We start from the raw sequence: 23,865 nt of genomic DNA, 5'->3' as shown, positions 1-23,865 counted from the left end.
GTATCTATTGAAACAAGTTGATGTAAATAAACATAAAAACAATTCTTTTCCCACAAGATTCCCAACCTCTCTGTATCTTTAAGCATGGGCTTCCCTAGTAGCTCAGACGGTTTATGCCTGAAATGCAGGAGACCCAGGTTGGGAAGCTCCCCTGGAAAAGGGAATGGCAACCCACTCCAGTATCCTTGCCTGGAGAATCCCATGGACAGAGGAGCCTGGCAGGCTACAGTCCATGGGGTCACAAAGAGTCGGACACAACCGCGCAACTGACACACATCTTTAAGCATACATTCCTTTGCTCACTGTTACACTTAGAAGCTTATATTAAGCAGATTTGTTCCTAAAATAGAATCGCATTCCACACCTGATTTGGCAACCTGCCTTTGCACCTCCATGGACTCTAATTCACAGCTCAGTGGATAGAGGACTCATTATCATGTTTTCTTTCAAATTTCTTCATAGCACACAGGTGATTCTACATAAATGAAATAATCAAAAATGCTGTGTTTCCCTTCAACTTGTCTGTCTTCTCTGAAGCACTCGCACTGCTGTACAGACCCTCACACCCAGGAAAAGAGCCCGATATTGTCAGCTTGGCATATGTCACTCTACAAACGATCCTATGACCACATGTAAACATGAGATGTTTCAGTTCAGTTCAGTTCAGTTGCTCAGTCGTGTCCGACCCTTTGCGACCCCATGAACTGCAGCACGCCAGGCCTTCCTGCCCATCACCAACTCCCAGAGCTTACTCAAACCCATGTCCATTGAGTCGGTGATGCCATCCAGCCATCTCATTCTCTGCTGTCCCCTTCTCCTCCTGCTTTCAATCTTTCCCAGCATCAGGGTCTTTTCAAAAGAGTTAGCTCTTTGCATCAGGTGGCCAAAATATTGGAGTTTCAGCTTCAGCATCAGTCCTTCCAAAGAACACCCAGGACTGATCTCCTTTAGGATGGACTGGTTGGATCTCCTTGCAGTCCAAGGGACTGGCAAGAGTCTTCTCCAACAGTTCAAAAGCATCAATTCTTTGGCGCTCAGCTTTCTTTATAATCCAATTCTCACATCCATATATGACTACTGGAAAAATCATACCCTTGCCTAGATGGATGTTTGTTGACAAAGTAATGTCTCTGCTTTTTAATATTCTCTAGGTTGGTTGTAACTTTCCTTCCAAGGAGTAAGCACCTTTTAATTTCATGGCTGCAATCACTATCTGCAGTGATTTTGGAGCCCCCCAAAATAAAGTCTGACACTGTTTCCCCATCTATTTGCCATGAAGTGATGGGACTGGATGCCATGATCTTAGTTTTGTGAATGTTGGGCTTTAAGCCAACTTTTCACTCTCCTCTTTCACTTTCATCAGGAGGCTCTTTAGTTCTTCTTCACTTTCTGCCATAAGGGTGGTGTCATCTGCATATCTGAGGTTATTGATATTTCTCCCGGCAATCTTGATTCCAGCTTGTGCTTCATCCAGACCAGCACTTCTCAGGACATACTCTGCATATAAGTTAAATAAGCAGGGTGACAATATACAGCCTTGACGTACTCCTATGCCTATTTGAACAAGTCTGTTGTTCCATGTCCAGTTCTGACTGTTGCTTCCTGACCCGCATACAGGTTTCTCAAGAGGCAGGTCAGGCAGGACGTCACCCTGAACAGTTTTCATCTCTGTTTTCTCATGCAACAATAAAGGAAGGAAATGACTTTAAAGCAGTTGGTTTCACCTGAATTAGTGATCTGTACTGTGACCAAGACTCTTGGGAACCTACGCCTGTATATCCCCTAGGAACAGTGTTTGTGGAGATTTTCTGAAACATAGCTGCCATGAATAATAGGAATTTGCTTTACCTACCCTTAGTAAGGACTGAGTGAGTGAAGATAAATCCACACAGTAGAATAGTATGCAAGACTTTAGTCAGTTCAGTCACTCAGTTGTGTTAGACTCTCCAACCATCTCATCCTCTGTCATCCCCTTCTCCTCCTGCCCTCAATCTTTTCCCAGCATCAGGGTCTTTTCCAATGAGTCAGCTCTTTGCATCAGGTGGCCAAAGTATTGGAGTTTCAGCTCAACATCAGTCCTTCCAATGAACACCCAGGACTGATCTCCTTTAGGATTGACTGGTTTGATAGTCTTGCTATCCAAGGGACTTTCTAAGAGTCTTCTCCAATGCCACAGTTCAAAAGCATCAATTCTTTGGCACTCAGCTTTCTTTACGGTCCAACTCTCACATATGTATATGACTGCTGGAAAAACCGTAACTTTGACTATACTATGTATGTTGACCAAAATATTTTATCAAATGTTCAGCATTAATTGTTTCAAAGTTCTAATTAGGATTCTGTTAAAGTTTTATATCAATTTTAAGAGAATTAACATTTTAAATACTGTCTTCTCACCTAAGATTACATTGTTGTTGTTATTGTTCAGTTGCTCAGTCGTGTCTGACTCTTTGCAACCCCATGGATTGCAGCACGCCAGGCTTCCCTGTCCTTCACTGTCTCCTGGAGCTTACTGAAACTCATGTCCATGGAAAGCATATGAAAGACAAGACCAACCGTCTCATCCTCTGTCGACCCCTTCTCCTCCCGCCTTCAATCTTTCCCAGCATCCCGATCTTTTCTAATGAGTCAGCTCTTCACATCAGGTGGCCAAAGTATTGTAGCTTCAGTTTCAGCATCAGTCCTTTCGATGAAAATTCAGAGTTGACTTCTTTTAGGATGGACTGGTTTGATCTCCTTGCAGCCCAATGGACTTTCACGAGTCTTCTTTGACATCACAGTTCAAAAGCATCAATACTCTGGCATTCAGCCTTCTTTATGGTCCAAATCTCAATCCACACATGACTACTGGAAAAACCATAGCTTTGACTACACATGTTTGTCAGCAAAGTAATGTCTCTGCTTTTTAATACTTTTAAGATTACACTGGATCGTTTTATTTTTTTTCAAATTTTCAATAAGATTTTATAGTTTGCTTTATTCTAACTCTCAGTACTTTTCTTAAATTTATCCTAGGTCTTTGTACAGTTTGTGTGCTGTACATGGAATATTTTCTCCATTTCTATTTCTAGATATTCATGTTAAGGAATAGAGAAGGTTTTGATTTATTATATTTATGTACTAAAGCTATATTAATAAATTTTATTACTAATCACAGTAGTTTTTAAAAAACTAATGTCTTTTAGGTTTTCTAAAGTAGAATTATATGATCAGAAAAGAGAGATATTTTCCTGGACTCAGCATGCAGTTTGCTTGTATACTGCATTTTCCCACCCATTCAAGAACATATTAAATATTAATGGTGAGGTTGAGTATTCCTTCCTGACTATAATTGAAATGGTTTTATTGTTTGCCATTTAGAATGATTTTCTTTGCTCACTGGTCCATGATAAATAGTCTTTATGCTATTTAAGCAGTTTTTACTATTATCTTACCTGGAATTTTTGTCAGCAGTGGTTGATAAATTTTATCAGATGTCCTTTCAGCATCTTGTGACATAGTTACAAGTATTTTCCTGTTAATGTGCCATTGCAGTGAATTTTGTTGATTGATTTCCTGACACCCGAATGCTGTTGAAATGATCACACCTTACTGTTCAGAGAACACTATTATTCTCATACATGACTGAACTCTACTTGCCGATATTTTACTTATAATTTTTGCGTTTATGCTCACTAGTGAGATCAGTATATAGTTTACACTTTGCATTATTTGGGGCTATTTAGTTGTCAATGATACAGTGTTATAATAACACTATTCTAACTTTCAACAATACTGGTCTACATAGATTTGGGGGGGGCATGTTTCTGGTGAGATGCACATCTAAACGGTTCTGCCCTGTTTTCTTGGACTAGATACACACAGGTGTGATTATGAGTGCACAGAAGGAGAGGGGGCCATGCAGGAGAGAAATAAATAAAATGTAGGCTGCTCCAAATTACCGAGTAATAGAAGGGAAATGAAGAGCAGAAAGCATCAATATATCCACAGGCTCTTTTGTGAAAACAATCTCCTCATAAAAGGAAAAAAAGAATACACAAGTGAAATACACAAGATTAGTAATGAAACAAAAGCCAAACAGTGACCAGGTTCAATGAGCTCCAAGAGGACGCTGTTGGACACGACTGAGGGGCTGAACACACAGACGGAGGACCCTGCGGAGCCCACGGAAGCGCGATCCAACAACACATGGACGACTGTGATTGCACCCTCCCTAGTCAGTGAGGAAGAAGGGGGCTCCTGGACCAGGTAGTAAGGCCCATACCTGGGCCCCTCCTTCCCGAAGAAATCATTTTATGCGGGATCAGACAGCCCCGGTGCTGCTCCTGGCACTGCCTGTGAGAGAGAAGACCCGCAGTCGCTGGGGAACAGGCTGCAAGGACGATAACGCTCGACCGCCGAGAAAAGTCTCCCGGTGGCTTCCCTCTAACCTTGAAAATGGACCATTCCGTGCACTTTGAGGCATCATCGAATTTTGCATTAGGCTAAGCTGACGCACCATTTTGCATCTGTAATCTTTATTTTAGTCAATACGAGGTGGCCTCCAGGAGCAACCCTGTGACATGCCACAGGGGACCACAGGTATGAAAATGCATCTGAAGCTGGGCACCCTTCTCAGTCTCGAGGTGGTGGCCTCAGTCCCCCTGGATCCCCCTGGATTTGGTGCAAACGCTGCGGCTGCATCCCTTATGCAATTTAAAAATAACTTTGTTTGGAATTAGGCAAAGCTGAGTTCAGCTCTCGGGAGTCCCAGTTAACAGCTAGGTTACTCAGAAAAAACTACTTTAACCTTCATAAACTTCAGCCTTCTTATCGATAAAATAAATAGTAAATGTTTCCACTCACAAGATTCCTAAGGATTTCAGTTAAATAAGATAATATACCATGTTTTACTTCTTGTCGCACTGTGAGCACTCAAATATCAATCATCAGTTGATTTATCCTGTGTAAACCTCGCACATCCTCTTCCTCAAAGTTTCTCTGGCCGTCCGCCCACCTGGCCTGACGTCTCCTGACCGAGATCTCCGACTTCCCTGAGATGGCCCACTCTTCCACCAAGAAGGCTCGTATGCCCCGGATGACCCAGACCTCTGCTTCAGCTCTCAGCTGCCTGCACACACAGAGTCTCCAAGTCTTCCCGGTTCTCCTTCCACAACATGACGTAAACCCATCCCATCCCATCTCTGCTTTTCTCCCTCCATTCAGGGTGTCATCTCTCTTCATCTGGACCTGAAGCAGCCCCTGGGGGCTCCTGACCTAGAATCTTTCTCTTCTCCAAATACCCTCTCATACCGGAGTCTAGACTTATTTTCCTAAAACACACACTTGTCCCTGAAAATCCCATCCATTCCAATCTCCGACAGAGTAAAGAGGACCCACAACATGTGACTTGCTCTTTTCCAGGACTTTTAAGCCACAGCCTCCCAGGCCCCTCCTGGACAAGCTCACCAGGTCACACTTCTTGTCACGGTCTGCCCAGAACCCTCTGACTCCATCTATTCACGCTGTGAGGATGCCACTTCCCACTGCAGACCACAGTCACCTTCCAGGGGTGGCTGGAACGCTCCCTCTTCAAGACCTCATCTATTGTCAGGGCCAACACCATTTCCTCCTTCCTTCCTTATTCCCGTCCCACATGGGACCTCAACTTGGAACACATTTCATCCAGATGTTGACTTCTTTTATACCTGGGCTGAAAGCATCCCAGAAGTAGACACTGTTTTTTATGAATCCGGTATCCCGCCACCCACCTCCTCGTGCAGCCCAGGGTCTCGCTCAGAGAAGACTCCTCCTTAAGGTCAAATGATGCCATGCAGCTGTGAGCACAGAGCGGCATCAGCCTAGCCTCCCCTACAGAGGAACGGGTCTGGGCAGAAAGACGGAGCTGCGACCGGATGTCTTTTCAGGTCTTTTACAAACACAAGTATTGATATAACATATTCTACTCACCTACGTTAAAATTAAAAGCAGGAGAGGGAAGGATTGGGAGTTTGGGATATATATGTGTATATATACACACACACACACACATACACACATATACACACACACATACATTCCATGGGGCTGCAGAGCTGGACACGACTGAGCACACACAGAGACAGAGGCATGTGTGTATATAAGAAAGTGAAAGTGTTAGTTGCTCAGCTGTGTCTGACTTTGTGACCCCCATGGACTGTAGCCCACTAGGCTCCTCTATTCATAGGACTTCCCAGGCAAGGGAGGGGGTTGCCATTCCTTTGTCTAGGGGATCTTCCTGACCTAGAGATTGAATCTGAGTCTCTTGCATTGCAGGCAGATTCTTTACCATCTGAGCCACCAGGGAAGCCTATATATGTATATGTATATATATATGTATATATATGTATATATGTATATGTGTATATATATGTGTATATATATGTATATATATATATAAAACTGAACCACTTTGAGGTACAGCAGAAACTGACAATATTGTAAATCAACTACATTTCAATAAAAAATTTTAAATAGAAACAAAGAAAATAAACATTGGAAAATAGTTTAAAAAGTTAAATTATACAATTTATAAAGCTAAATATATACAATTATGTACAATCTAAAAAGTTAAAAACAGGATGAAAATGAGAATTAAAGTAAGGAAAAAACACTTTTGTCTTTAGTTCTTTCTTGTCATATGAGAGGCAGACAAAGGAAGGGAAGGAAGAGAGGAAGAAAAAGTGAAAGCAAGTATCAGGAAGACAAAGGAAGGGGTCATCTGAGACCCCAAAGGAAAAAGGAAAAACACAGAAGGACAGAGAGGATGTGCTGAATCACATAGATACGGGAAGAAATACAGAAAACACAGAGGTGCTGTGCACCACAGCCGTCTACAGTATTCTTGCAAAAGATGCTGGCTTTTCAGGCCGCCCCTTTGTCTGCAGACTAAAAGTTTTGACACCCGGAGGCCGGTCTGGTCAGAAGCCAGGGCTTGTGGTCACTCTGGGGACGGGCCAGCTGCCCCGGCCCCACCAGCCAGATCTGTTATCTGTGAGAATAGTATGTCTTGCTGCTGCCAGGTCTTCCCATTTTTAGAGCAAAGCCAGAAATGTGGACACTGAGTTTGTACAAAGCTGCTCTGTGGGCCAAACAAAACCCTTCCCTGGGCAGGTCAGTGCCAGTACTGACCGTCTGAATTATGGACAAAACAAGGCTGTTCCTCTGTCACGGCCCTGACTTGGGGCCCAGTTTAGACAGCTTGGGGCAGAAATGCTTGCCAGGCACAGCCGGCCCCACCACAGACGCGTCCTAGCTGGGGGTCTGGTGGCATCAGTGCAAGGAAGAACCTTCTGGATTTCCTTGGCCATTTTTCTCCTGGAGTCTGGAACGGCTCTAAGAACACTTGTAATTATGTCCTTCCCTGTGGGGAGTTAGAATTCATTCATTTTTAGAGAGTGAGATAAAAATTCAAATTCTACTGTCTCATGATGATATAAAATCAAAGAGAGAAATTAAAGAAACAAAAAGGCTTTTCATTTAAATGCTAATCCAGCAATTTAAATAAGTAATTAAAACAAGTAGATCAGTAATTAAACAAGTAAAGACATAAAAAGTTGAGAAAGTCTAACATAAGCGTAACAACAGGATATATATATTTTTCTATTTGCTTGTTTTTCTCTTCCAAGTGTTTCTAGGAACCATCTATAGCTCTTACATATTCATCAATGGAAGAAATCTAATGTCTTTGGAATGTGAGGTTGAATTTTTAAAAATCTGATTAAAATTACTGAGTAAATGGCATTGAAACAGCAATTATGGAAATCATCACACTGCAAAATAATGTACAAAATGTCACCACCCAGTGAGATGAGCTACCGTCAGAACTCGGTGCTGACTCCCCAGCCTTCTCAGGGTACACAGATGATGCTGACAGGTGTTAACTGAAGTGTCTTTGACTGCATTCTTCTGTGTTTATTTAGTAAAACATCATAAACATTTTTGCATTATTTAATACTCTGTAGCCTTCATAACTATTATTTTAACGGCAACATCATGTTTAATTAATTAGTCAGTTAGGCTGCCTTGGGTCTCAGTTGGGTCTTAGCCATGGCATGAGGACTCTCTAGCCGTGGTGTGTGGGTTCGGCAGATGCGGCTTGCCGGCTTAGTTTCTCCGAGGTATGAGGGATCTTAGTTCCCCAGCCAGGGATGGAACCCACGTCCCCTGCATCGCAAGGTGGAATCTCAACCTCTGGACCACCCAGGGAAGCCCCTTTAATTTATTCTTACTTACCAACTGAGCTACGAGGGAAGCCTAGTTTTACTTGCTTACTTATCTCATTTCTCAAGTGTCACGTCTTTTCACTATTTTAAGAAATGTTTCAGAAAATTTACTTGTGACAAATTCCCTGGAATGAGTCAGAAGATGAAAATATTTTTATTAACCTTGGATGCATCGCTAAGTTGCTTCCCAAACACCTGGAACAATGTAAGCAATACGATGAATGGCTGTATCCACTGTACCACTCCTGGCTTACTGATGGTATTGTAAGGGCAGAGAGCGTAAAAGGATGGGTGCCACAGGTACCACGGAGGCTTATGCTGAACCAGCCTGCTGGATCCACAGCTCATGAAGTGGAGGTCAAGTCACAGTTGTCTGTGGACCCTCTTGGTTTCCTCACGGAAGAAAGGAAGAGTTTGAATGACACAATCTGCAAAGACTACTTCCGCTTTAGATACTGAAATCTCAAGCAGAGGCTAGCTCTGCTTCCTGTGGAGAATTTTTGCACTATGGTGTTTTAGAAGAATTGGAGAGATGGTGGTGAGTTTCTGTAAGAGTTTCAGCTCCTGTGAAATTTATGTTATTAAGCCCATTTTAAATGCACTTGTACTGGAGAAAGAGAATCAGTGGGCTGACTGTGGCAATTTCTTGAAATGACACAGCAATGAAGTTTGCACACTGATTGGCTGCTCCCTTCGTGAACGATTCCTCTGTAGCATGCAATGCTGTTTGAAAGTGCTTTTCCCGCAGTAGAACGTCTTTCAAAACTGGAGTCGGTGCTCTCAAACCTACTGTTGCTGCTTCATCCGAAAGTTGGAGGAACACACTAAATTCTCTGTTGTTATGTCAACCATCTTCACAGCATCTTCACAGGAGTAGACGTCATCTCAAGAAACCACTCGCTTTGCTCATTCATAAGAGCAACTCCTTATCCACTCAAATATATCATGAGATTGGAGCCATTTAGGCACATCCTCAGGCTCCACTTTTAATTCTAGTTTTCCCGCTGTTTCTGCATCTGCCATTACTTCCTCCACTGAAGTCTTGAACCCCTCAGAGTTATCCGTGAGGGTTAGACTAGACTTCTCCCAATCTCCTGTTAACATTGGTGCTTTGACCTCTTCCCATGAATCACGGATGTTCTTAGCATCTAGAATGGTGAGTCCCTTCCAAAAGGTTTTCAATTGACTTTGCCCAGATCATCAGAGGAATCACTACCTATGGCAGCTATAGTCTAAGGAAATATTTCTTAATGGGCTTAAAAATCAAAATTACTCCTTGATCCATGAGCTACAGAATAGTTGTGTTTGCAGGCATGAGAATGTTAATCTTGTTGTACATCTCCATCGGAGCTTCTGGGGACCAGGTGCATTGTCAATGAGCAGTAACATTTTGAAAGGCATCTTCTTTTCTGAGCAGTAGGTCTCAACAGTGGGTTTAAAATATTCAGTAGACCATGTGGTAAATGGATGAGCCATCATCCAGGCTTTGTTGTTCTATTTATGGAGCACACGGCAGAGTAGATTTAGCCTAATTCTTAAGGGCCCTAGCACTTTTGGAATGGTAAATGAGCACTGGCTTCAAGTGAAAGTCATCAGTTGCATTAACCCTCAATGAGAGAGTCAGCCTGTCCCTTGAAGCTTTGAGGCCAGGTATTGACTTGTCTCTAGCTATGAAAGTCTTTGATGCTGTCTTCTTCCAACATAAGACTGTTTTCATCTATCGGGCTGGCCAAAAAGTTCACCTGGTCCATCTGCTGGGATTCTGGCCACCCAATAAATTGAAACTGTGTGGCTTACTGTAGCCACCTTCACTGATCATCTTACCTAGGTCTTCTGGATGACCGACAGCTCCTACATCAGCACTTGCTGGCTTCACCCTGCACTAGATGCTAGAGAGATGGTTTCCTCGCGCAGACTTCACGAACCAGCCTCTGCCAGCTTCAGACTTTTCTCCTGCGGCCTCCTCACCTGTCTCAGGCTTCAGAGAACTAAAGAGTTAGGGCCTTGCCTGGATTAGACTTTGGCTTAAGGCAATGCGGTGGCTGTCCAGATCTTCTGTCCAGATCTTCTGTCCAGAACATTAAAGCTTTCTCCATGACAGCAATGAGGTTATTTTGCTTTCTTATTCACGTGGTCGCTGGAGGAGCGCTTTTCACCTCCTTCAAGAACTCTTCCTCTGCGTTCACAACGTGGGTAAATGGCCAGAGGCTTAGCTTTTGGCCTGTTGTGGCTTTTGAGGAGCCTCCCTCACTACGCTTCACCACTTCTGACTTTTGATTTAAAGTGAGAGGCCTGGCATGTGACTCTTCCTTTCACTTGAATACTTAGAGGACCTTGTAGGGCCATTAACTGGCCCAATTTCAATACTGTTGAGTCTCAGGGAACAGAGAGACTGAGAAGAGAGAGTCAGGGGAATGACTGGGAGTGGGGAGCGGTCAGAACACACACAACATTTTCAATTAAATTTGCTTTCTTATTCGGGTGCTCCCCAGGGTGCCCTGCAAAGAATGACAATAGCAACATCAAAAATCACCGATCACAGTTCTCCATAACAAACAGAGTGAAAAATCTGAGGTATGGTGAGAACTGCCAAAATGTGACAGAGACACACGGTGGGCAAATGCTGTTGGAAAAATGGCACCGGAAGACCTGTTTGACGTAGGTGCCCACAAACCCTCAATTTGTGGAGAAAACACAGTATCTGCAAAACTCAGTACAATGAGGGCTGCGTGCACAGAATCCACGTGAAAGCTGGCTTAGACTTTATTTTTAGAAATTGGAGGGAATGCACCCGCATCATTTTGGGATACAGCCTAGACCCAACTCCTACAGGGAAGGGGCTGGAAGCCAAGGATGCGAATTCTCCATCCACCACTGCTGACCTAGTCACCCTGGGTATCTCTATTAGAGCCGCCACTGGCTCATCCTGCCGGGTCCCTGATCCGCCGCGGCTCTCCCGCAATCCTGAGCTGCGCTGACTGACGCTCACAGCCCAGTCTGCCACATCTGTCTTCTCATGTGGTCCAGAAAACGCCCCTGGGAGGCGGGAGAGGATGCACGGAGCTTGGACAGCTGCCTGAAGGCCTGCTGTTCCTGAGCAGACAGCAACGCCAGCGTGGGGAGGAGCTGGGTCAGGAACCGCCCCCATCCTTACCGCACTGATGCTCTGGGAGACCGCGGGCTTACTCCTGTTTTGTGACCTTTTATGTTCATTCACACAATACACAGTTATGGAGCACCTACTGTGTGCAGCTCACAGTGCCAAGCACCATGGAAGAGACAAAACTCAACCAGGCAGAACCTGCCTCCGATGAGCTTTGCAGCTGAGCAGCACAGGTCCCCGGCTCCCAGACAATGTGCTTGTGATTTCATTTCCCATAGAAATCTAAAAGGAACGCCTCAAAAGTATTAAAAAAATCAGAAAGTGAACCAAGATTTTTTTCAAATATTTTTTTCGGATGTGGACTAAACTTTTAAGTTTCTACTGAATTTGTTACAGTGTTTCTGCTTTCTGTTTTTTTTTTTTTTTTTGGTAGAGGGGAGGGTTGCAAGGCTTGCGGGATCTCAGCTTCCCAACCAGGGATCAAACCTATACTCCCTGCATTGGAAGGCAAAGTCTTAACCCCCAGGGAAGTCCCCTGGCCGAGATATTTTGGTAAATCCTTCCTAAAGTCAATTATCATGTCACATCAAATATGATACACTACCAAATAATAAGGATCTGAAAATACCTATCAGAAAATAACATAAAAAACCCCAAAGTATGCAAGTTACAGTGCAAACCGGGATGAAATAACCACAGAATGTAAATGTCTCCTTGAGCTCACAGCTTAAACTATTTGTGGAGTGCTGAAATACTTCATGATCTGATTTCTACCATTTGAAGGTGTGAGAAGGGACAAATGACCTCCTTTTTGTTAAAGGAAGTTGTCTGGGGGGCAAGTGAGACCCTCCAGGTGAGCCCAGCACAGCGCAAGCTCTTGTTCGCATCGTCATCAATGATCTGTAAAGCCCTTCTGCTGGACTGGCTAGTGGGAGTGGCATCCAGTCTCATTCCCGTCCACTGATCCATCCCGGGAAAGAGCCCATCACAGAAGCCACGGAGCCAGGGCAATGCGTAAGGCCAGTGGGCTGGGGTACCCACCCTATGTGACCTTGCTTGTGAGGCTGGGGAAGGAGGACGAGGTTAGGGGTCAGGCTGCAGGTTAATAGTCTGAACTGACCCAGGCATTCACTGCTTCATGTTCTGGGTCTTTTTAAGATAAATGTAAAGATTACAGGTAGCCTCACAGGTACCACAGTTCTCTCTCTCAGCTTACCTTTATCACTGAAACAATCTCAAGCTTCCGAGTTCCGAATAAGGAGACTGCTTGGTGAGCCATCATTGCAAAGGGAGGAGGGCAGATCAGACAAGAGTTACTGCCCTGTGTTCCTGCTCTCTGCAGCCCACGCACCCTCCCGGGAGCAGAGGGTCCCCTGACCCCAGCCCTCAGAGCACTGTGCTCCCCTTTCTTCACGTTTGCTCATGAAAACACACAGGGCAGACAGCCATCTCAAGGCTGGATCGTTCCATTGGCTTTAACTTGCAGACGGAGGCGCTGAAGAATAAGAAGTTTAACTGGCTCAAAAGAACTTAAATCTGGAGCTTCTGTGTTCTAAATGATGATGCAGGCTGCCAATGACTTTTCCTCTTAAGGTCCGTCTACTGAAAGCTGTGGTTTTTCCAGTAGTCATGTATGGATGTGCGAGTTGGACTATAAAGAAAGCTGAGCGCTGAAGAATTGATGCTTTTGAACGGTGGTGTTGGAGAAGACTCTTGAGAGTCCCTTGGACTGCGAGGAGATCCAACCAGTCCATCCTAAAGGAAATCAGTCCTGAATATTCATTGGAAGGACTGATGCTGAAGCTGAAACTCCAACACTTTGGCCACCTGATGCGAAGAACTGACTCATTTGAAAGTACCCTGATGCTGGGGAAGATTGAAGGTGCAAGGAGAAGCAGATGACAGAGGATGAGATGGTTGGATGGCATCACCGACTCAGTGAACATAGATTGACTAAGCTCCGGGAGTTGGCGATGGACAGGAAGGCCTGGCGTGCTGAAGTCCATGGGGTCACAAAGAGTCAGACACGACTGAGCAACTGAACTGAACTGAACTTATCTGAGGTCTGTTTATAGGAGTCTTTACATGCAGCTTTGAGCCAGGAATAAACTGGCTTGATCATGAACAGTATTAATCAGAATGTATGTACACCTTTGGCACTCAACAAATGTTTCTGATGTGAGTGGATAAATGACATGTTAAGAAATTTCATTATACAGGATACGCCTTCTGATTTTCAAGAAAGTTCTTCCTTTTTCCTCTACCTAAGGTGTTTTCCAAAGTTGCTTTATTACTTGACTAAAACAACTTCACTTAAAATACACAGTCTGTCACAAGGCGTTGATCTGAGAAAGAGAAGGCCATTCCTAGTCTTAGGTAGCTGTATGCACAGCACCCGCTGTCAGCAAACCGATGTCCCCACAGGAAGTATCGCCACTATCCTGACACTAACACGTACTTACCCTCAGCAACAGTCGCATTACTTTCTCCTCTCGATTATTATTAGAAAACCATTTCTGCAGCTCCTGTATTTTTAAGTGAGTTGAATCAGCTTTTCTAAGGGCAGTCATTCTATCACAGATGGTATTTTAACACAAAGAAATGCAGGCACATTCCTTCTTTCTGGGTCAGGTCCTACTTTGCCAGAATGCTATTGAATTCAATAAACCTGTCGTTTTGGGAATTATACCGTCATACAGCCATTTCAGACCTCCCTCACATCCGCAAACAGTCTCTGTAAAGGGCGGGATCCATTTCATTCTAAACACCACTAAAATGCTTACTTTTAAAGAACAAGGTGTCGCTACACCAAAAATAAATGAAGACTGTTCAAAAGGCAAGCTTTGTGTTCTGGAGAAGGTGGGGCAGCATTTGTGTGGGTGGCGGGCTGGGGCAGCACAAACATGGAGTGGTCCTCTCATCCTTTCTTGTCTGGGATGGAGGCTCCAGGGACCAGCCTGAGTCCTCACCCAGGGTCCTCAAGCTCACTCCCTTACTGGGCTCAGGATCCTTAGCTGTAAATGCAGGCAGCTCTTCCCCTGCCCCTCGGCCCCCACCCCTACCCGCCACCGTAGGCTCTAATCCCCAGATCCCAGAATTCCAGGATTCCTTGTGTTTCTCATTCACACCAGATGCTTGTTATGACCATTCTGACTGCAAAGTCTTGGTCTGTTTCAAGTCTCTCTTTTAACAGACTTGCCTTAGTTTCTTCCCGTGACTTCCTTTCAGCATATCGTACAAGAAAAGGATAGATTCCCTAAAGCTGAAGATTGATTCCTTCTAAAAATGAGCATGAACATATGTGAAAAAAAAAAAAAAAAGAGTTGACGCTCTTTAAATTGATTTCTGGTACATAACTTCAGTCAATTCTTCAATAAATACCATTAGCTGTACAAGGGCTCCAAATCTTAATGCCATTATCTTTGGGAAAACAGGTATTCCCAATGATGAAGTACTGGCATTCATATCAACTCCGTCCTTGTTCCGAAGCGTAAACATCACTTCGTGTCATTATAGAGTAAGTACTGTCAGTCCCTAAGTTAATACGCCCTGTGCATGCGAGGATGCGTTTTTTAAAAAATGAGATCGAGCAAGCCATCCTGAAGTATTCTCTGCATTACCCTCAATTGTTCTGTAAATGTGCAAAGCCTTAGGACTCTTCTTTCAATTATATGTGATATGCAACACTTGTTTCCAACACCTGCAGAGGAACTTTCTGTGCACTCAGAGAAAGCATGCTTTCATCTTATTAAATTAGTGTGGTTCCAGTTTCTCATTACCTTCAGCTGCTCAGTCTGTGGTCTTATAAATTTATTGCTTCTGCTTGGCTATACTGAAAGTTGAAACCTAAAGTCATTTTCTGCTTTATTGACTCGAAGGCGGGAAAACTGAAATTATCCTGGTCATTAAAGGGAGTACTTACGATTTTTTTGCCTTCTATTAACACCGTAGAAGTATTTGTTTCAACATTCCGCAGTATCACACTTCCTTTCTGCTCTCTGTAGATGAATTCTTTATCTACAAGAGAGGAAATAAAAAACAGACATGAAACACCAAGGAACTCACTAGCTCTTGGTAGACATTTAGGTAAAACGAACTGACCCATTTCCAACAAAAATATATCCTGTGTTTCATTGAAGGATCCATTAAATATGGTGAAATATATTCAGTGCCTTTCCATATAACCGCACATGAAGCTTCTCTCTGAATCGTTTCTCCTGCTCTACTTGTGCAAGTACACACCACCTTTAGAACATTCTAGAATTTTGGGGAGTGGGAAACACAGATGAGCAGATTATGGAACCTTCTACCACAAGAGTTGGAAGGTGGTTGGTACTAAAGGCATTGACTCCCTGTGTCTGAAAGGTTAGGGTGAAATCTACATGTGCACATGCACAAACTCACATCTACATCCTGCAAGGTTGCTTTCATTTGGTCCACAGCTCCCTTGGCTACATCTGGAGGAATTGGCAGTTCAGGAGAATCCCAGGGATGGGGGAGCCCGGTGAGCTGCCGTCTATGGGGTCGCACAGAGTCGGACACGACTGAAGCAACTTAGCAGCAGCAGCAGCAGCAGCCCTTATATGTATCTTTGCCTCGATACATTGCATCTTCAGTGATACTGCTGCTGCTGCTAAGTCACTTCAGTTGTGTCCGACTCTGTGCGACCCCATAGACAGCAGCCCACCAGGCTCCGCCGCCCCTGGGATTCTCCAGGCAAGAACACTGGAGTGGGTTGCCATTTCCTTCTCCAATGCATGACAGTGAAAAGTGAAAGTGAAGTCGTTCAGTCGTGTGTCAGTGACACTGGTCCTTTGTAAATCAACTGAGATTCCAAATATCTCCTTAGAAATGGAACTGATGAGCTGATTTTCAGGGCAGGGATAGAGACACAGACAGAGAACAGACTTTGGACCCAGTGGGGGAAGGAGGGGGTGGGATGAACAGAGAGGTAATATATATGAATTGACACATATACACTACCATGTGTAAAACAGACAGCCAGTGGGAAGCTGCTAAACGGGCAGACAGAACTCAACCTGGTGCTCTGTGACTCCCTAGAGGAGTGGGATGGGATGGGGGTTGGGGGAGGTTCAGGAGGGAGGGGTCATGTGTGTACTTACAGCCGATTTACACTGCTGTGTGGCAGAAGTCAACACGATATTGTAAGGCAGTTATCCTCCAGTTAAATATTAAAAATTAAAAAATTAATAGAGCAATTCCACTCAATCGTACGCGTGTAGAGGGGTGTGTGTGTGTGTGTGTGTGTGTGTGTGAGTGTATAGGCATGTAGGCATGGGTGTCTGTGTCTGTGTGCTGTGTAGACATACTATATAAATGAAAGGGTGCAACCAGTCCATCCTAAAGGAAATCAGTCCTGAGTGTTCACTGGAAGGACTGATGTTGAAGCTGAAACTCCAATACTCTGGCCACCTGATGCAAAGAGCTGACTCATTTGAAAACACCCTGATGCTGGGAAAGATTGAGGGCAGGAGGAGAAGGGGACGACAGAGGATGAGATGTTTGGATGGCTTCACCGACTCGATGGATATGAGTTTGAGTAAACTCCAGGAGTTGGAGATGGACAGGGAGGCCTTCAGTGCTGCAGTCCATGGGGTCGCAAAGAGCTGGACACAACTGAACTGAACTGAAACTTTCTGAAAAAACAGTAGGTGGACAGGAGGCAGAGCACACAATGGGAAGAAGAAATAATAACTGGGAGATTGGGATTGACGTATGTGCACTACTATACATAAATGAAGATAGCTAATGAGGACCTACTCTATAGCACAAGGAGCTCTACTCAAAACTTCATAATAACCTAAATGGGAAAAGAACCAAAAAAAGAGTCGATATATATATGTGCGTGATTGGTTCACTTTTCCATATACCTGAAACTAACAATACTGTAAGCTAGCTATCAGTTCAGTTCAGTCGCTCAGTTGTGCCCGACTCTTTGCGACCCCATGAATCGAAGCACGCCAGGCCTCCCTGTCCATCACCATCTCCCAGAGTTCACTCAGACTCACGTCCATTGAGTCTGTGATGCCATCCAGCCATCTCATCCTCGGTCGTCCCCTTCTCCTCCTGCCCCCAATCCCTCCCAAGATCAGAGTCTTCTCCAATGAGTCAACTCTTCGCATGAGGTGGCCAAAGTATTGGAGCTTCAGCTTTAGCATCATTCCTTCCAAAGAAATCCCAGGGCTGATCTCTTTCAGAATGGACTGGTTGGATCTCCTTGCAGTCCAAGGGACTCTCAAGAGTCTTCTCCAATACCACAGTTCAAACACATCAATTCTTCAGCATTCAGCCTTCTCTGCACAGTCCAACTCTCACATCCGTACATGACCACAGGAAAAACCATAGCCTTGACTAGACGGACCTTAGTAGGCAAAGTAATGTCTCTGCTTTTGAATATACTATCTAGGTTGGTCATAACTTTTCTTCCAAGGAGTAAGCATCTTTTAATTTCATGGCTGCAGTCACCATCTGCAGTGATTTTGGAGCCCAAAAAAATAAAGTCTGACACTGTTTCCACTGTTTCCCCATCTATTTCCCATGAAGTGATGGGAACAGATGCTATGATCTTTGTTTTCTGAATGTTGAGCTTTAAGCCAACTTTTTCACTCTCCTCTTTCACTTTCATCAAGAGGCTTTTTAGTTCCTCTTCACTTTCTGCCATAAGGGTGGTATCATCTGCATATCTGAGGTTACTGATACTTCCCCTGGCAATCTTGATTCCAGCTTGTGTTTCTTCCAACCCAGCGTTTCTCATGATGTACTCTGCATATAAGTTAAATAAGCAGGGTGACAATATACAGCCTTGACGTACTCCTTTTCCTATTTGGAAGCAGTCAGTTGTTCCATGTCCAGTTCTAACTGTTGCTTCCTGACCTGCATACAGATTCCTCAAGAGGCAGGTCAGGTGGTCTGGTATTCCCATCTCTTTCAGAATTTTCCACAGTTTATTGTGATCCACACAGTCAAAGGCTTTGGCATAGTCAATAAAGCAGAAATAGATGTTTTTCTGGAACTCTCTTGCTTTTTCCATGATCCAGTGGATGTTGGCAATTTGATCTCTGGTTCCTCTGCCTTTTCTAAAACCAGCTTGAACATCAGGGAGTTCATGGTTCACGTATTGCTGAGGTCTGGCTTGGAGAATTTTGAGCATTACTTTACTAGCATGTGAGATGAGTGCAATTGTGCGGTAGTTTGAGCCTTCTTTGGCATTGCCTTTCTTTGGGATTGGAATGAAAACTGACCTTTTCCAGTCCTGTGGCCACTGCTGAGTTTTCCAAATTTGCTGGCATATTGAGTGCAGCACTTTCACAGCATCATCTTTCAGGATTTGAAACAGCTCAACTGGAATTCCATCACCTCCACTAGCTTTGTTCGTAGTGATGCTTTCTAAGGCCCACTTGACTTTACATTCCAAGATGTCTGGCTCTAGATTAGTGATCACATCATCATGATTATCTGGGAAATTTTTAAAAAAAGAAAGAATACTACCTTTCTAGGTGCAGGGTGTGATGCTGAGCCAGTGTGAAGGTAGAGGCATTTCACACAGCAATTAGCTGATAAATAGAAGCACTGTGCGGACAGGACTAATTCCAGAGGTGTTATCACTGCTATGCCTTTAAAATTGGGCTCCACAGAATTACATCCTTTTCTTTTTTATTCCTTTCTTCTATTTGCTTTGCCTTTAGTTTTCTCTTCTTCTTCTAGTCTGTTAAGATGGAAGCTTAGAATTTTGGTTTCATTTTCCTTCCTTTTAGTAAGACTGTTAAAGCTAAAACTTCTCCTTCATGCATCGTATTACCTACATCTGACAAATTTTGATATGCTGAATTATGTTATTATTCAGTTCAAATTACTTCTAATTTTCCCTATAAAATCTGCTTGACCCAATGATTATTGAGAAATATGTTAATTTCCAAATATGTATTCTGGTCTTCTTTTTTTTACAGATTTTTAATTTAAATTCACTGGATCAAAGAATATTCTGCACATGATTTTAGCCTTTTAAAGCTCATTAAGACATCTTTGTGGCCCCAGACATGGTCTATCCTGGTAAATGTACCGGATGTACATTTAATGAAATTGCGGATATGATGAGTTTGGTCTAGAATTTCTTTTGGGGGGGGGGTGCGTGTTTGTTTTCTACTTCTCTACTTCTCGTTTTCCTCTTTCTTGTTTCCTTATTTTCACTTTATTGTTTGAAGAATTTTTACAATTTAATTTTTCCTATTTTTAGCTGTATTTCTTTGCCTCTTTTATTTATTTTTTTTTTTTTAGTGGTTGTCCTAGAGATTTTAACATGTACTCAACTTTGCAGCGTCTACCAAGGGTTAATCATGTGCTACTTCTCATAAAATACACTGTTGAAACCTCTCAGGTTTCAGGTCCATATACAGTCTCATCCTGTGGTAACTCTTATGTGCGTTCCATCAATACTTTATACATTCCACAAGACAATGCTATAAGTATTGTTTATAACAATATCATAGCTTATAAAGACATTAAGAAGAAAAAGCAAAAAAAAAAAAAAAAAAAGGAAAAACACTGTCCTTCGCATTTATCCACTATTTACCATTACTGATGGTAATAATTTTATCAAAAATATGAGTTTCCATCAGATATCATTTTCCTACTTCTTAAAGACTTTTCTTTAGGATTTCTGATTATATGAATTGCTGGCAACCAATTCTTTTAACTCTTTGTCTAAAAGTCTTTTCCTTTAGCCTTCATTTTTGAAAGGCGTTTCTCGTAACACAGGTGTCGAGGTTAGTTTCTTTTCCTTTTAGTGGAAGTTCTGTCCCCTCTCCTCTGTCACGATGCTTTCTAATGAGGAGTCAACTATGCCCTGAGTTATCTCCCTGCATGCCATTTCTGTGCTCTTCCGCTGCTTTCCAGACTTATTTGCGGTCTGTGATGTTCAGCGGCTTGACGATGCTGCGCTTTAGAGGGGGCCTGCTTCCTGTTTGTTTGATGTTTAATGAGCGTCTTGTATCTGCAAATCTACATCTTCACCAAACCTTCAGCTGCTTATTTTCCAGATAATTTGTCTACTCCTTTATCTGTCTCCTCTCCTTCTGGTATTCCAATTTCCCATATATGGGGCACCCTGATGTTATCTAACAGCCTCTGATGCTCTGATCATTAAAGAATTTTTTCCTCTCTGTTCACCTTGAATCATTTCTATTGATCTATCATCAAAGTCACTTTGTCTTTGCTCTGTCACAATTGTTTGACTATCAAATCCACACAGTGAATTTAAAAATTTTAGAATTTGTGTTCTTCTGTTTAGGAATGTCCATTCAGTTCTTTTTATTATTTCTATTTTTCTGCTGAGGTTTTTCCTTTGGGATTTTCATTTATTAAAAACATGATCATGTTAACTCATTAAGGACAATTAAAGAACCTTACAAAATCCTTGTCTCTCAGTTCCAAAATAAGGTTCATTTCATGATCAGATTCAATTACTTTTATGTAGAGAGTGTCTTCCATTCTTTCTTGGTTCTTTGTACGCAAGGTAATTTTTCATTATTTCTGAGACGTCATGAATTAATTTCTGGACACTCTGGGTTTTGTTGTTGTTCAGTCACTAAGTCATGTCCAACTCTTTGCTACCCCATGGACTGCAGCACGCCAGCCCTCCCTGTCCTCCACCATCTCCCGGAGCTTACTCAAACTCATGTCCATTAAGTCGGTGATGCCACCCAACCATCTCATCCTCTGTCGTCCCCTTCTCCTCCTGCCCGCAATCTTTCCCAGCATCAGGGTCTTATCCAATGAGTTAGCTCTTCACATCAGGTGGACAAAGGACTGGAGTTTCAGCTTCATTAGCAGTCCTTCCAATGAATATTCAGGGTTGATTTCCTTTAGGAATGACTGGCTTGATCTTCTTGCAGTCCAAGGAACTCAAGACTTTTTTCCATAGTTTGAAAGCATCAATTTTTTTGGTACTCAGCTTTCTTTATAGCCCAACTTTTCCCGGGTTTTGTTGATATTCCCCAGTGACTGCTGTCTCCTTTGCTATAGCAGGTTATTTCTTTGCTAAACCTGGACGGCCAACTTTGTCTTTCCGGAGAGCAGCTCTACTCTCAGTTCAGTTATTTTATCTTCAGTGGATCTGCTGGGCTCCTCTTCAGGCATGTGTGCTCATGGGTCAGATGCAGAAAATACTGTGCCTATACTTTCAGTCTCATTACTTTCAGTTCTACCTTACCTCATCACTCTCCTTTTCTTAACTGTTAAGTTTGACACTGAGCTTGTTAATTTCAGCATTTCTTCTTTTCTAATATAATCACAACTACTATAAACATTCTCAATTACTTCTTGGAGTTTGTAAGTTTTAATGAGTAGAATAGTATTTTCACTACTGCTTAGCATTATGCATTTTCAGTTTCTGTCACGATTTTGTCTCCAACCTGTTACTGAGAACTTCCAGTCTGCAAATGTATGCAAAACACCCTTATTTACTACCAGCTGTCAGACACCCTTATTTACTACCAGTTGTCAGAAAAACCTGTATTATTAATTCTTTGAAATTTGTTGAGACTGGTTTATGGACTGACACACGGCCCAGTTTTGGAAGGGTTTCTGGAGAGAACACATTATTCTCTAATTGTAAATGCAGGGGGTTCTATATGTGGTCATAAATTAAGCATGTTACTTGTCTCATTAAATTGACTCTCACTTAGCTAATTTTTTATGTGCTAGGTCTTTCCTTAAGTATTGAAATTTTCTAGGAGAATGAAGTTTTGAGTAATTCTCTCCTGGAGATCTCTCAAATAGTGTTTTATACAATTTTTGACTATTTTATTAAATTAATGCAAGTGTAGAAATTTCCTATCTTCCTGAAGACTTACAACTTTTATTTTGTAAAATTAAAGTTTTCATTTTTCTCTCCCTAACGATGCTTTTTAAAGATAACTCCTCTTCTGCGTGATAGGATGGGTGAAGCAGCAGTATGCACCTGCTATCGCTCACATGGAGTCAATGAGATGATGCGCGTAATACACACGACGTGCTTTAGACCACGCCAGGCTCATGGTGCGCCCTCGGTGTATGTCAGCTGTCAACAATATTTGAGAAAAGGATTTGGAGTCACCTTTGTCTCCTTTCTTAAAAAAATTTTCTGGATCATCCCCGTGCACCAGCCCCTTGGGGTGGGATGTAGGAGGGGGGGTTCAGGATTGGGAACTCATGTACACCTGTGGCTGATTCATGTCAATATATGGCAAAACCAACACAGTATTGTAAAACAAAATAAAGTAAAAGTAAAAATTAAAAAAAATTTTCCCTGAAAGAACTGTTTACATTCCATTAATAAATGTTTTTATTGGAATTTTAAATTTTTATTATTTAAAAAACTTTATACAATTTTAAAGGTTACGTTCCATTTATAGTTGCTACGAAGTATCAACTGTATTCCCGGTGTTGTACAATATTAATTGGAGAAGGCAATGGTGCCCCACTCCAGTACTCTTGCCTGGAAAATCCCATGGGCAGAGGAGCCTGGTGGGCTGCAGTCCATGGGATCGTGAAGATTCGGACACGACTGAGCGACTTCACTTTCACTTTTCACTTTCATGCACTGGAGAAGGAAATGGCAACCCACTCCAGTGTTCTTGCCTGGAGAATCCCAGGGACAGGGGAGCCTGGTGGGCTGCCGTCTATGGGGTCGCACAGAGTCGGACACGACTGAAGCGACTTCGCAGCAGCAGCAGCACAATATTAATAGAGCCCTAAGCCCATCTTAAGGACTTCCCTGGTGGCTCAGACGGTAAAGCGTCTGTCTACAGTTCGGGAGACCTGGGTTCGATCCCTGGGTCGGGAAGATCCCCTGGAGAAGGAAATGGCACCCCACTCCAGTACTCTTGCCTGGAGAATCCCATGGACGGAGGAGTCAGGTGGGCTACAACCCACGGGGTTGCGAAGAGTGCTCACCTCCCGCTCCTAGGTTGCCCCTCCCCAGCCTCTGACTCCTGTTTGTCCCTCATTCTGGGCTTCCCTGGTGGCTCAGATGATAAAGAATCTGCCGGCAATGCATGAGACGAGGGTTCAATCCCTGGGTCAGGAAGATCCCCCGGGGAAGTGAAAGGTTGTTGTTGAATCACGATGCCAGGATTCTTGGCCCCTGGAGGAGAATTCAATCCAGGGCCAGAGACGAGGCTTGATCGCTCAGAGCTTTTGTGTAATAAAGTTTTATTAAAGTATAAAAGAGATAGAGAAAGCTTCTGACATAGGCATCAGAAGGGGGTAGAAAGAGTACCCCCTTGCTAGTGTTAACAATGGAGTTATATACTCTCTAGTAAATCAAAAGAATGTCTGGAGGTTGTAAAGACCTCATCAGACCTACTCCCATAATTTACATTTTAAGATAACGGAATTAGCCAGAAGGTTTAATCCAGAGACTGTCCTCAGGCAGAATACATAATACATTGTTGTTATATAATCCTTTTAAAGAGCAGGTCTACTCTCATAATTTACAGAATTAGCCAGAAGGTTTAAGCC

General features: G+C 43.1%; 1 protein-coding gene across 3 annotated transcripts in view; it reads right to left on the bottom strand.

Annotated features, from left to right (window-relative positions):
* The window catches only part of DPP6 (dipeptidyl peptidase like 6), a 966,644-nt gene that overhangs the window by 267,756 nt on the left and 675,023 nt on the right, over positions 1 to 23,865 (bottom strand). For all 3 annotated transcript variants that reach the window (XM_040260134.1, XM_040260132.1, XM_040260133.1), the window contains exon 4: positions 15,269 to 15,363. In XM_040260134.1, the coding sequence (XP_040116068.1) occupies positions 15,269 to 15,363 (95 nt within the window). The remainder of the gene's footprint in view (positions 1 to 15,268; positions 15,364 to 23,865) is intronic.

Source organism: Oryx dammah, unplaced genomic scaffold (assembly GCF_014754425.2).
Source record: "Oryx dammah isolate SB20612 unplaced genomic scaffold, SCBI_Odam_1.1 HiC_scaffold_18, whole genome shotgun sequence".
NCBI lineage: Eukaryota > Metazoa > Chordata > Mammalia > Artiodactyla > Bovidae > Oryx > Oryx dammah.
This window is presented reverse-complemented; position numbering and strand designations above follow the sequence as displayed.